The sequence below is a fragment of the Mauremys mutica genome, chromosome 19 (genome assembly GCF_020497125.1).
Source record: "Mauremys mutica isolate MM-2020 ecotype Southern chromosome 19, ASM2049712v1, whole genome shotgun sequence".
NCBI classification, from domain to species: Eukaryota; Metazoa; Chordata; order Testudines; family Geoemydidae; genus Mauremys; species Mauremys mutica.
The window spans coordinates 22,612,416-22,625,773 of NC_059090.1; the positions used below are offsets into that span (position 1 = coordinate 22,612,416).

The 13,358-nt window shown below is 43.3% G+C and overlaps 1 protein-coding gene across 3 annotated transcripts in view; it reads right to left on the minus strand.

Annotated features, from left to right (window-relative positions):
- The window catches only part of VPS53 (VPS53 subunit of GARP complex), a 109,730-nt gene that overhangs the window by 40,892 nt on the left and 55,480 nt on the right, over positions 1–13,358 (minus strand). For all 3 annotated transcript variants that reach the window (XM_044993371.1, XR_006574312.1, XR_006574311.1), the window contains 4 exons: positions 9,063–9,157; positions 3,750–3,992; positions 1,884–2,031; positions 722–804 (listed from right to left, as the gene is read on the minus strand). In XM_044993371.1, the coding sequence (XP_044849306.1) occupies positions 722–804; positions 1,884–2,031; positions 3,750–3,992; positions 9,063–9,157 (569 nt within the window). The remainder of the gene's footprint in view (positions 1–721; positions 805–1,883; positions 2,032–3,749; positions 3,993–9,062; positions 9,158–13,358) is intronic.

Here is a 13,358-nt window from a genome sequence, read left to right on the forward strand (position 1 = left end):
ATCTGGGTTCTGTTCCTAGCTTTGCCAGGGACTGTCTGTGTGACCCTGGGCAAGCCAATCAATCACTCTGTGTCTTGGGTTCCTCACCTGAAAGAAAGATGGGGATAAGAAGACTACTTCCCTCATAGGCTAGATGGTTGGAGAGAACTTTGAGATCCTCTGATGGAAGCTGCCAGTGATGATCATTATTAACATGGGATGAACATTATTTTAATGCATGATCACAATTTCCCCCCCAATTATGTTCCTTAAATGCCAGGATCTTGCATCTTGGGCCGATCATTTTATGCCACATGAAATGGCGTTTGATAATAATGAAAATACTGCTGATTAACACTGGGAAATTACTGTAGGAAGGAGAATGTACCAGGACAGCTTCCTTCTTGAAATGTAACAGCAATCTCGGGCAGCTGACAAAATGCAAATGTTATTCCAGATGGGAACTCACTATTTCCTTTCCACTCTGTCTTTTTGTTCCTTTGGCCATAATGATGGGGAACAGCTACATCAATGGTCAATTCCACTCACGTTCTTGGGCTGGCCAGGAGAGAGACGGCTTTTTCACCTGGGAAACGCCTACTTCTCAACTTCAGCATCACGGCATTACCATTTTATATCCTACATCTACCAGCCATTCTGCTAGTACTGCCCTGGCCTACATCACTGAACAGATCAGTATGACATTTGCCAGCATTATGGAAAGACACTCTGCTGGACATACATGCTGAAAGTATCCATCTCTCCTGTCAGGTTGATTCGTTCCATGAGACTTGCGTCCACTTTTTCTTTGAGCTTTTCTTCAAGCTGTCAGGGGACAAAATGAGTAACAGACAGACATCAGATTTCTACCTACATTGATAACTTAGCTGCTTAAACTCCTGCAAAAGCCAGCTTGTTAAATCAGGAAATGGTCCTAGACTATTGTAACCTGTCTGAGATTTGCTTAGTGGGTAACAGTATCCGGAATAGAGATTTCCTGTCTGTCAGAAGCTCTAGACACAATGGTGGTGTGTCCTTGAAGCAGTTAACTTTCAAGGCTGTAAAAGCAGAGTTTCTGGCCCAGTACCACACACAAATCTAACGTGACAATGTACTAGGGTACTACCTCACCTAAACCAGGTGTGTAACCCACTAATGAATTTGCGGTCCAGGTCCCCATTTGTGCAGAGGCTACAAGTCTATTACAGCTGCAGCTAGAGCGCCTTGGTTCTTTAGTTAAAGCAGTAGTAGCTCATGCTTTTAGCTTTGGTGGTCCCTGGTTGAACCCCCAGTGGATTGGCCAAGATGGTGGCTAACACAGGGCATCCACTAAGCTAAGACATTCCAAGAGCATGTTCAATGTAGAGTTAACCACAATGGTGGAGCAGCCTGAGGGAAACATTTGTGTCCCCTCTTTTCACTGTGCCCTGCCACTCAGTGAGGTGATTAACCACATTCCTGGTTAAGTTAGGCCTTGAGGGATAATGGAGAAGGGATTTTGATGATTCTCCTTCTATTGGATTAAAGCAGTTTATGTATCAAGTATGAAAGAATGCTACCCAAAAGTGAGATACCAGTTAGGGTTTAAGTCACAAAACCGTTCTGTTGATTTTGCTGCCCTCACTGGATCAATCTCTTGTCTCTGAAATATGGTTTTAATTAACGTTCTAGTTCCATAATTAACCCAGCATTATGCACAGCAGAAATTACTATGTCAGTTTCAGCAGAGAACCTGACTTTTTTAATTAGATGAGTAGCAACCTTTAATTTTAAAATTAAATATTACAAGCTATTACTTAGTACAGCTGAGGGCCAAGCAGCAGCACTTCATTGCCTGATTTGCCATGGCATAATCATGTGGTGGACGGGATACAATATTACAGGTGTTGCAGAGGGAAGTTCACCTGTTGGGTTGTTGCCAAGCAGTACTCTGCCGTGCTCAGGATGCTACAGATGAGACAGAGTTCTTCTATAGTAAACTTAGCCACTTCCGAGCCCTCCTTTTCTTTCAGCAGGCTGGTGATGGTCAGTCCGCCACTGCTGCTTGTTGTTCTGCAGGAAAGATGAAAAATGGTGAGGCTCAACCATCAACTGTGCTTTCTAGTACACGTACACACATCACCAAATGCACTATTTATAGATTTTAAGGCCAGGAGAAACTAGTCTGACCTGCATAAAACAGGCCAAAGAATGTCACCCAATAATATCGACACCAAGCCCATCCCTTCTTTTTCAGCTACAGCAAATCTTATAGAAAGATCAGTTTTTATTTAGTGACTTCAAGTGATGGAAAATCCAGCCCATTCCAGTGTCTTAGACCTTAACCATATTTAATACACATTTCATGGCTAACCCTGCCTTGGTTGTCAACTGCTCTGATACTCCATTTAATGGCTATAGGAAGATCTCAATAGCTATTATGCAACATGGTAATAAGCTATTTATTATCTGATACCTAAATAGATTTCAACATGTATCTCAGAGTTTAGCAGTCATTTCAAATACTGTGGTAACTAAAAGGACAGTAAATAACAGCATACAGAGATTATCTCCTGTATTTTCTACTGATTTGTTGATACACAGCTGTTAATCAAAGGATCAGAACAGTTGGGAGTCAGGAAATTCCCTGCCTATTTCAACTCTCTATAATCCAAATCCTTTTTAAAAAAAAAAAATAGGACAGTGATATTTATCTTGGACAGAAGAAATAGAGCACAAAAAATCATATGTTCAAAGAATGCAACTGAGGTCTGCTGGAGAACACACGTTAAATTCATCTTTCCACTTTTCTAAATGTAACCCCACTACCATATGTAAAATATTTTAGCTGGTTTCAGAAATTCACTCTGCTGCTTCCAGATTTAGAAAGGGAGACAGCCTGGACATACCAAATAGCTGTGTGTGTACATTATCTGTAACTAACATTGACAATTTCCCAGTGAATTCACTGGGAAAAATTTCACTCTTATTTACATTAATGTAAATCCATGACTTCACTGGATTGACACCTGTTTAACAGAGCTCAGATCAATTAATTATGTGTTTGTGTACACCCGCCCCCTAAAATAGTTCCAATCAAGACACTTCAGAACCCTACAAAGAAATTACCTTTATTACTAATTATATGAATCCCATCAGTATCAACTTGATTGTCCTAATTTTCAAAACTATGCTTGTACAACTTTGCTTCTAATTTGCATGTGTGATTAGCACAGATGAGTATGTCAGACCTTTTGCATATACAACCACCCAATGTGAAAGGGCCTGACTCTTCACTACCTTACATCTTGGCCTCTTGTGTTGATATTCACACTGTGTCAAGTGGGTGTACAATGCTACTCTTCCTATCTGGTAGTTTCACACTCACTTTGCATGTGACACGAGGTGTAGGGCAATGGAGAACTGGGGCCTGAATCGGCCATTGGGGTAGCTGTGCACAAGCAGTTCTGGAAGTCAGATCTCAAGTGTTTATTGGTCTTGGCATGGTATCCGACTCCCGCTGAATTACAATGGGAGAAGGTCCTAGCTCCCAGAGACTCTCCTGAAAATCCCAGCAATAGCTCTTCTGTTTACCCTCCTGCTGTCTCTCAATGGGACGTAATAGTACTTTGGATTTATGTAAGGGAGTCATACCACAGCTACACACTTCCTTTGAAAGTGCAATGTTGGCATTCACAAGTGTTGATTTATTAACCAGTTATTGTTACAACACATCTCTTCCCGCACGGTATCCCCAGACTGTGGCCTAGCATTTGAGAAACTAAACTTACTTGGGCAGGTTTCCAGAGAGAATTTTCCAAGCATATTCCCGGAGGTACTTCTGAAATATGGTGGTCAATGCTATCATGGGTTCGCCAGTGCTAAGCTGTGAACACTGCACCATGCACTTCTTGTAATAGACAAAGAGGTCAGCACAGCTGGGCAGGACAGCTCCCCCTTCATCCACATTTGGCTTGGGAGGCCCTTGAGCTTTGAAATCGGCGACAAATCTGTCAATCAGCTCGCCAAGATTTCTAATGCAAGGAAAATAAAGAGAGATTTGAATACAGTGGTAAAAAAAATAAAAAGATATGCTTAAAACCAGATGTCTTGTCGTATGATACTAATCGAGTGAATTCAAATCTTAGCAGCCTGATGCTTTAGACCTCTCCTGCCCGCACCCATTCAGCACAAAGCTTGTTCAACAACAAAGAACAGGGTGGAAGAATAATGACCTTTTGTACCCAGAATTTTAATGGCAGCTTCAATTGGTTCTCCAGTCACATAAAATATTACAAACCCTGCCAGGACCAGGTTCAGCATATTAAATGCAAGGCATAAAGCCTATGCTCAAGTTTCATTCCTGGCACCAGCTGAAGTAACGGTCATATTGCACAGCTCAGCCTCCTCCAAATCAGGCCATGTGGAACATGCCATTTAAAGGGACGAGCTCGAAATGGTACAGCACTGGTGCCATTTGTTGTTTCATGGTTTCCACTGGTTGTGCAGAAAACACAAATCCTTTAAAGAAGCTTTATTAATAGACAACAATTATTATTAACACGTGAAAGTGTGTTTTTTATTCAAGCTCTTTTTAATCACGGACTCCTTATTGTATGCAAGCATGGTACTCTTTACTGCCCCCTTTGAGCTGTTGAGCACCAGAGTCAATCTGCTCTTTGCTAACTGTAATCACTACAGGGGATAGGATGTATATGCCCCAATGAAGTTCACTAGGGAGAAAAGGCTTTTCAGCTTGGCAGATGGCTGATGCAAGTGCTACAGAATCAACACGAGTCTTCTGATCAAAGGTGGTTCCCTTTGGTCGCACTTTCCCAGGACCAGCACATCAGTGTTAGCATACCAGGTTCTGTTCTTAGAGTACGGATGGGTTTGCTGGTCTGTGTGTGATAGGTTTCATTAGAGCTGGTTGAAAAATAGCGCCCCCTCCCCACCGCAAACAGAAAATATCGGGGTTTCAGCAAAATATCAAAAAAATTCTGCTGAAAACTGAAATTTCCATTCAAAATGGCACCACGCTTCTTCATGGGAGTTGTGGTTTGGATCCTTACTCTCCCATTCTTCTTTATGGCCTAGGTTCTCTGGCCAGACTGTGTCTCCCATGATGCACTCCTCTTGATAAGAAGAGGGAGATACATCATAAAAGTGCCCACAAAGCCTTCTCAATACAAGCACATGTAGCTGCAACTACAGTTGTCTGAAATGGCTGGGAAAGCAATGCTATTGTACTATGCCTGTTTTAAGACTAAGCTGCACAGGCAAATGTGAGGTTCCTGGGGTAGCCAAATACCACAGATCACCACGACAGTAAAGGATCTTCAACTCTGGAATTCACTTCCCCTCCCTTCATACATCAGAGACTGACTGAATGAGCTGGCCTTCTGGTCATCTTGCAAAGCTGTCCATTCCTTCAGGCTTTTCCAGGTGAGCAAGCTGGAGAGGATGGATGGATTGGGGTGGAGGGGAGAGTCCTGCGCTGAAGGAATTTTAATTGTGGACCTTGGTCCAATTTGCATTTGGAAGTTATTGTAAACAAGAAGCTCGATTTTGCTTCTATGGATGTCAATGAAGTTTTCCCATTGACTTCAGTAGCTGCAGGCCCAAATGCTGTACAAGTGCCTAAAGCATTTAAGTTAGTCCAAATAACTGGTTTGTCACTTTTCTGATGGACTGAGCCAGCAGGGTCAGCAGAGCACCCTCACTGGTCCCCAAGCCATTCTGGAGGTGTTGTCCACTGTAGGACTGTGCTGCCCCAAGATAGGACGGAATGCCGCCCCTTAGCATGTGCCGCCCCAGGCACGTGCTTCCTCCGCTGCTGCCTGGAGCCGGCCCTGGGGACTGATGTGCTTTTCGGCCTTGACGAGCCAGGAGACGGTGACAATTCTTTGCAGCAGCTGTTGCTTGGCAGTTGGCAAACTCATGGCAGCTGGACTGTGAACAAATAGGCACTTTTCTGCCAACGCACCACGGGAGCAACATATTGGCCTCACAGCAGTGTGAAGCACCAGATAGGGAAAAGTTGTTCCCTACCATTAGGAGCTGAAGCGTGAAGAAGGCAAGAGAGAGACAGAAAAGGAATCTCTCCTATCCAGGTTTTGGAAATGAGACTGCTGCAGACAGGACATCTTTATTTCCATATGCAAACGAGAAGCCTCTCCAAACAACGGCACACTAGTTAGGAGCAGATTTTCCAAAACGGGATAAGAGAGAGAAACTGCAATGAAATCACTCAAGTGCAGAATTTTACTCTGTTTCTATTGGACTCAAACCCTTCTATTTGCATGCTCCCCCTTTTCTTGATTTGCTCTCTCGCCTGGTCTTCAGAACGTCAGTACTTTTTTCTAGATCTATGACAGTATGCAATTAACACAAGTTCCTAGTTAGTGCTATCACGACACAGCTGTCAGCTAAGCAAGGACAGAATTAATAGCCAGTGCTTCGTTCTTCATTAGATGAATGGGAGGATGCACAATCTTCATGAAGAAGAGCTGGATATCAAGCAATGAAGCAATATCAATAAAGAACACACTGTGTTTAACAAGCCAATTTGTTCAATCTAGATAACATGCATCACCTTGGTAGTAGGAGCAAATAACATTAAGTAGTCCAGGTCAATTGTAGGGTATAACACACTATCGGATACCTCTGGAACTCCTTGCGCAAGTGACCCCACATTCAGAACACTAACCCTCTGCTGGACTACAACAAGGGACAGCGATTTTCAAGACAGTGTGAGTGTGTGGGGATTTTAGAGGATTTAGAAATATTGGTTGATAATAGTTAGCAGGTCTCAACTTTAACAGAGCTACTGCTCTGCTATAATATAGCTTTGTTTATTTCCAACATTATATCTATTCACATCGCTCAAAGAAGTTGTGCATAGGAGTCAGACACTTATATCCCAGAGAGACTGAAGTGCAATCCGATGCCTGATATTCGAATTGTAACCAAGCTTGGGGGAGGGGGGGGGGAGAAACACTAGTCTTTAAAGGCTTTCTTCCAGGTATCTCCTGCAAAACTGCTACAGATGTTGGCACCATGTTTCTTCACACTGGTATGGAAACAATTTTCCAGCAGAAAAGGAACCAGCTGCGTTCTGCCACGAACTAAGGGAGCACTAAACAACACTTCTGTTCCACCATCCTTTCTGTTTGCTGCCCAAATACCCAATTAATTGTCTGAGACACAGCCCCTATGCAGATATCACTCAAACAGACCCCTCAAAAGTTCAATCCCAGGAGAAAAGATTGTACAGAAAAGCAAGCTTTTTTTTTTTTTTTGGCTAATGTGGCAGTTTTTCTTTGAACTCCCTGCTGTCTGCAGCTATAAAGCTAATGTAAAACATCTTGGGGACCGCGGAAGAAAATAGGAGGAAAAAAATGTTGTGAGAGCAGGAGCAGGGTGGGGTAGGATTACCGAAAACGGGGACTGAATTGGCCAAAGGGGGCAGGGAGGGGAGCGGAATGTTCATACACTTTGGTGTTTAGCTTGCGGAGAGGGAGGGAAAAAAGACATTTCCCTTTGTTCTGCTGGGCGAGTGGAGTCTAGCCCCAGAAGGGAAGGCTATTGCACTTGTTTTTTAAAGCATAAAAGGTTTATGGGACATGGAAAAAACTGACCCAGGATTGCTACCTGGCATTTCAATGCAACTGGGACACAGCGGGGTTCCGATCCATGACTGGCGCTCCTAGGGCTATGATCATATGAATATTAAATAATAATTATATCACCACCATGAGCCTCTATCTAGTTTAACGTGGAGTTCTAGCCCACCAAAGCTTATGCCCAAATAAGTTTGTTAGTCTCTAAGGTGCCACAAGGACTCCTTGGTTGTTTTTTTTAATCCAGTTTAAGTCCATTCATTTTTCTCTCTTCTGGTAGCCCTCAGGGAGCTGGCTGGTCACATGATAGTGATTCCTCCTCCGCTCCCCCAGCCCTTAAGTTATATTAAAAGAAGCTAAACTATTTTAAATACTTTCCCATTATCACTTTTCCCTTAATCAGTCACTGCAGTTGTCACAGGGACGTTATTTGATCACCAATGGGAGGGGAGGTGCCCAGGAGACTGTCTATGAAGATGTGGTCAAGCCTATGGAAAAGTTTGAGAGCCCCAACGCTAGAACATCTTCCATTCAAAGGATCTCTAAATATTCTGCAGCGAGTCAGAAACGATGATGATGCTTTAATAGTGTACAGTGACACAGACACTAAGCAAAGCGATGGGCTGGGAGTGACAGAAAACACATTTGATAATAGCTAGCACATTCGTAGGATGCTTCCTGGGAAGATCTTTATACAAATAATCAAATCTCAGAACACCCCTGTAAGGTAGATGTTACATCCATTTTACAGAGGGGTAAACCCACGCACAGCAAGAATAAGAGAGTTGCAAAACACTAATAAGCAAAACTATAGGTGTAGGACATGAGATGAAAGATGAGCATTTATCATGGAGGGGCAGTTGACTATGCTCTGAGTCTTCATTGCTCATATTGCGAGAGAAAAGCCTGCTTCCCAAGAAACCAACATGGATCACTGCTCCAAGCCTATGAGACTAGAGATAACACCATGATCCAATCACCTCAGAGGCGTTCAAACTTTGCCCAATCCAAGGCCACACTAGTAACTTACCAGAAGCCTAAATTCTGTTCCTGATTTGAATACAAACATCCAATGGTAGCCACTCTCCTTTTTAAGTAAGGAAGCAAGGGGTGCGGAAATTAATGGAATCTGCAATATGGTTTGGCAGCCCAAACTGTCAAAATGGTGCATGCTGGGACTTGTAGTTTCTGAGAGTCACATCTCTCAGCAAGGAAGCAACATATTGCATTACAGGACTTGGTGAGCCCTATTTTGGCCACCTTTCATTGTGAATTTTCTAGCGTGGTGTGTCCCCTAAACACAAAAATCCCTCTGCAATTTCTTTTTTTTTGGGAGGCCCATCTCTGTACATCACATCCTTTCTAAGAGATGGAGTGGCGGCACTACTGTTGCTGATTAAAGCAAGCAAAGCAGAATTTGAGAAAACTTGCCATAGTACGTAATAAGTCAAGACAAAAAAAAGGTGCATGCTTGTTACTCACTTGTCCTGGGACTCAATATATACATAGAGGTGAGGTTCAAAGCACTTGGAAACGATGCCATGAAATGGGTTGTCTGGGGCCTTCGGCTTCTTGGGCTGCAACAAAACCATTTAGAGCAATGATTGCAAACCTGCCATCAAACTTCTACAGAAAACAGCAATGAAAATAGCACACCAGGACTTATGTTCTTTAGAACTTTATTGTAACCCAGAACTCTATTGCTAGATAACCAGCAATGTACAGAGGGTCATGGTTGCCCCAATCTAGCAATATTCTTGTGTGTTTAGTTGCCTGGTTTATTTGCTTTGAAAGATGAAGTGTTGCTAACAACATATATAACCTGGTTCGGACCCTTCACATCATAAGATGTCCATAGAATCATGGAAGTGTAAGGCTGGAAGAGCCCTCAAGAAGTCACCAAATCCAGCCCCCTGTACTGAGGCAGGACCAAGTAAACCTAGACTGTCCCTGAGGGGTGTTTGTCCAACCTGTTCTTAAAAACCTCCAATGACAGGGATTCCATAACCTCCCTTGGAAGTCTATTCCAGAGTTTAACTTATAGTTAGTAAGCCTCTCCAAATATCCAACCTAAATCTCCCTTGCTGCAGATTAAGCCCATTACTTCCTGTTCTACCTTCAGTGGACTTACAGAACAATTGATCACCGTCATCTTTATAGCAGCCCTTAACATATTTGAAAACTCTTATCACGTCCCCCTCATTCTTCTTTTCTCAAGACTAAACATGCCCAGTTTTTCTAACCTTTCCTCATCGGTTCTCTTAACCTTTTATCATTTTTGTTGCTCTCCTTTGGACTCTCACCAATTTGTCCACATCTTTCCTAAAGCGTGGCGGTGCCCAGAACTGGGCACAATACTCCAGTGGAGGCCTTACCAGCACCGAGTAGAGCAAGACAATTACCTTTCGCATCTCACATACAACACTCCTGTTAATACACCCTAGAATCGTAGGGGGCATCACACTGTCGACTTGTATTCAATTTATGATCCACTATAACCTCCTGATCCTTTCTAGCAGTACTACGACCTAGCCAGTTGTTCCCCATTTTGTAGTTGTGCATTTGATTTTTCCTTCCTAAGTGAAGTAATTTATGCTTGTCTTCACTGAATTTCATCATGTTGATTTCAAACCAATTCTCCAACGTGTCAAGGACATTTTGAATTCACATCTTGTCCTCCCAAGCGCTTTCAACCCCTCCTAGCATGTAGTAAAATAAAAGTATGATCTTTCTGAGAGTTGTCTTTTCACTTGTAGAGTTCTCTTACAATACAGAATAGTTTGTGTTTTTATAACGCCTTTCAACAGAGGCTCTCTAAGCACTTTACAAATAAATAGGGATGTTGTAAAGATTGGTTAATGATAAGGAAACACTATCCCCATCAGAGATGGGCACAGCAGCTGTTTAAAAGGAAGCAGCATAGTCTAGTGGATGTGACACTGGATTAGCACTCAGGAGACCTTGGTTCAATTCCCACTGTTGGAGCGCTGCGTGACCTTGGGCAAGTCAGTGCACTGATTTCCCCATGTGTAAAAATGCAGATGATAATACTGATGTCCTTTATAAAGTGCTTTGAGATCTATATAAGAGCTAGGTATTACTATAGGGGGAGGGATAGCCCAGTGGTTTGAGCACTGGCCTCCTAAACCCAGGGGTGTGAACTCAATCCTTAAGGGGGCCATTGGGGGACTGGTCCTGCTTTGAGCAGGGGGTTAGACTAGATGACCTCCTGAGCTCCCTTCCAACCCTGATATTCTATGATTCACCAAATATAATTAAAAGCACAATGAACACATGCCTACATTTTAAGATATGAAATACGCTACACTAAGGTGGAATTTAGGTAAGCAGATCACAATTCCCAGAGTTGCAATTATCAATGCACAGAGGGCTGTATGATCTCTTTCACTATGACAACATATTTTATGGGCGGAAGGAGGTTATGTTTTAAAATGATCACTACTACTACTATTTTTCGTATCAGATTTGCAACATTAAGTACATGCACAATTTGGGGTCATCTGTCTTATTCTTATTTTATTACATAAAATATTTTTAAAGTGCCGAGCCTTACTCACAACCATGGCACCTCCTCCTTTCTGTGAATCTACATTTCCAAAGCCCAGCTCATTCACTGATTCAGCAAAGAGTGTAAGCATGTCTCACTGGGGCTGTTCGTGTGTTTAAAGTTCCGCACATGCTTAAGGGCAATGCTGAATTGGGGCTTTAAAGGCTCCAAATATTTGTACCATATCTAGAATTTTAAAATGTTGATATTGACACTTTCTTCTGTTGTCTCCATTTCTTAGCAACCAGACAATTACAGCCTGCAAAGAAAGCATTGGTGATTCAGTGCCAGAGACTTGGGTCCAATGCCCAGCCAATGAAGAGCTGAGTTTTCCGCTTTGAAAAAGCCTTTTCACCCTAAGAAAAGGAACTAGAGAGCTCTTTCCCACGTGCCTTCCTAAACAACAGACAAGGAGGCACTGGGTCACCTGTGGAATGTGCACAGAGACTGGAAACGCCAGCATTTCAGAGAAATAATTAAGACAAGCGCACACAAAAATGAGTAATAACGTGTGGCTGCAAAGCCTACGTGAACCAATGATTTATGGAGGCCAGAACACTCCATGAACCTGGTTTCATTAACCTTTTCACGAACAACAACATTGGGGAATGGAAGCTTTTACGACTCTGGGAGAGAGCAACTGCCCAGCATCCCCCGAGCCTGTGCTTTGCCAGCGCCCGTGCATTCCAGCTGGGTGTGTACATTCCTCAGCTTCAGGAAGAAAGCAATGGATGGCATTTCTAAAACCCACCGTTCCCAGAGGTCTCAGGAGCTCTGACAGGACCACCTTGTGCAGCAGGGAATCAGGGATTTACTAGGCTAGTGATGTTTACGTATTAAAGCAGAGGTTGTGTGTTTGTGTCTCTCTCTCTGTCTTTGCATCATCCTGCATGGCTGAGAGAGACAGAATACTAAATCTTCTAACAGTAGCAGTGAAGCAGTATTTCAGAGTGCATGAATGCTGTCCAAGAGCTGCAGATGTTTAAGCTATTTCCTCCTGGAGTTTGATGGAATAATAAAAGGTTACTGTTGTCACAGTAAGGAGGTCTGCAGCTGGCCCAGTTTCCTTTTATTACTATCCAAAGTAAACAGATTAAATCTAACTGCTAGGATCACCAGAAGGGTTTCTTTTTAAGGTGGATTTCTTTGATTTCTTTCCCCTCACTCTTCTGCTCCCTCTAGTAGCTCTCTTCCACTTACACATGTCCTCAGTCACCAGCACCAATATCTTCGAGCCTTTCTGCCTCCCAGCCCCCTCCACCTTCACTGTATCATTTTTCTGCTCCTCTCCTGCCAGCAAAGGCGAGTGAAATATATAATATGCAAGTGTTAGCCACCGAGTGCTGCCTAGGAGCAAACCTCCTTCCCAGGTGTGCCTCAGCTGGGCGAGGCTTTGCTGAGTGCTCTCACAGCTCCAGCCAATCATGGTGCCATTCAGTAATCTGGGGAATGCCAGAAGTGGGGCTCCCTCCCCCACAAGCAGCACTACACGGAATAGCGGGACAGGCTGGCACAGACTTGATGCCAGGAAGGAAACCAACTTCCTTGCACGCTGGGAACTAGACAATTCCCTGCTCAGAAATACTTGAATTGCTTTCTGACAAGTTAGTACATTCAGCTGTTCGTTAAAAACAGGGATGGTTCTGCAGTTCATTTAGTTCTTCGCCTGCCTTCTGGCATCCCCAAGAATCCCCTCAGTTTTTCCTACACTCTACTCCCTCCCCAACACCTTTCCTCATGGCTGGCTTTCTCCTAGCCAGCATAGGATAGACAGGAACGAGTCAATGCTCACACGTCCCACTAGTAAAAAGGGCCGTTCCAAAAGGACACACTGTGCTCACACCTCCCCTGGCCCACAACATCCTGCCTCCAGATCATTTTCTGCCCATACAAGCTGAGGAGGCTGGACCTCAAACCAGATTCCTGATCGCCAAGGCCATCAAGGTAATATCCCACTGGGAGAAACGAATCCTTGTTTTAAAACATATCTACTTCAGGACTTTCATCATCATGATTATTAAATTATTTGCATTTCAGTGATCCACAGTCACGGAGCAGGACCAGAACAAGCACAGAACAAAAAGATGGTCCCTGCCCCAAGCCGCTCACAATTAACGCTCTGCAATCTTCAACTGTACAGAGCAAAATAAAGCGGCTTGCTGGCCTTGAGATCTGTGCCTATTAAAACAAACAATACCACTTCCAGCACA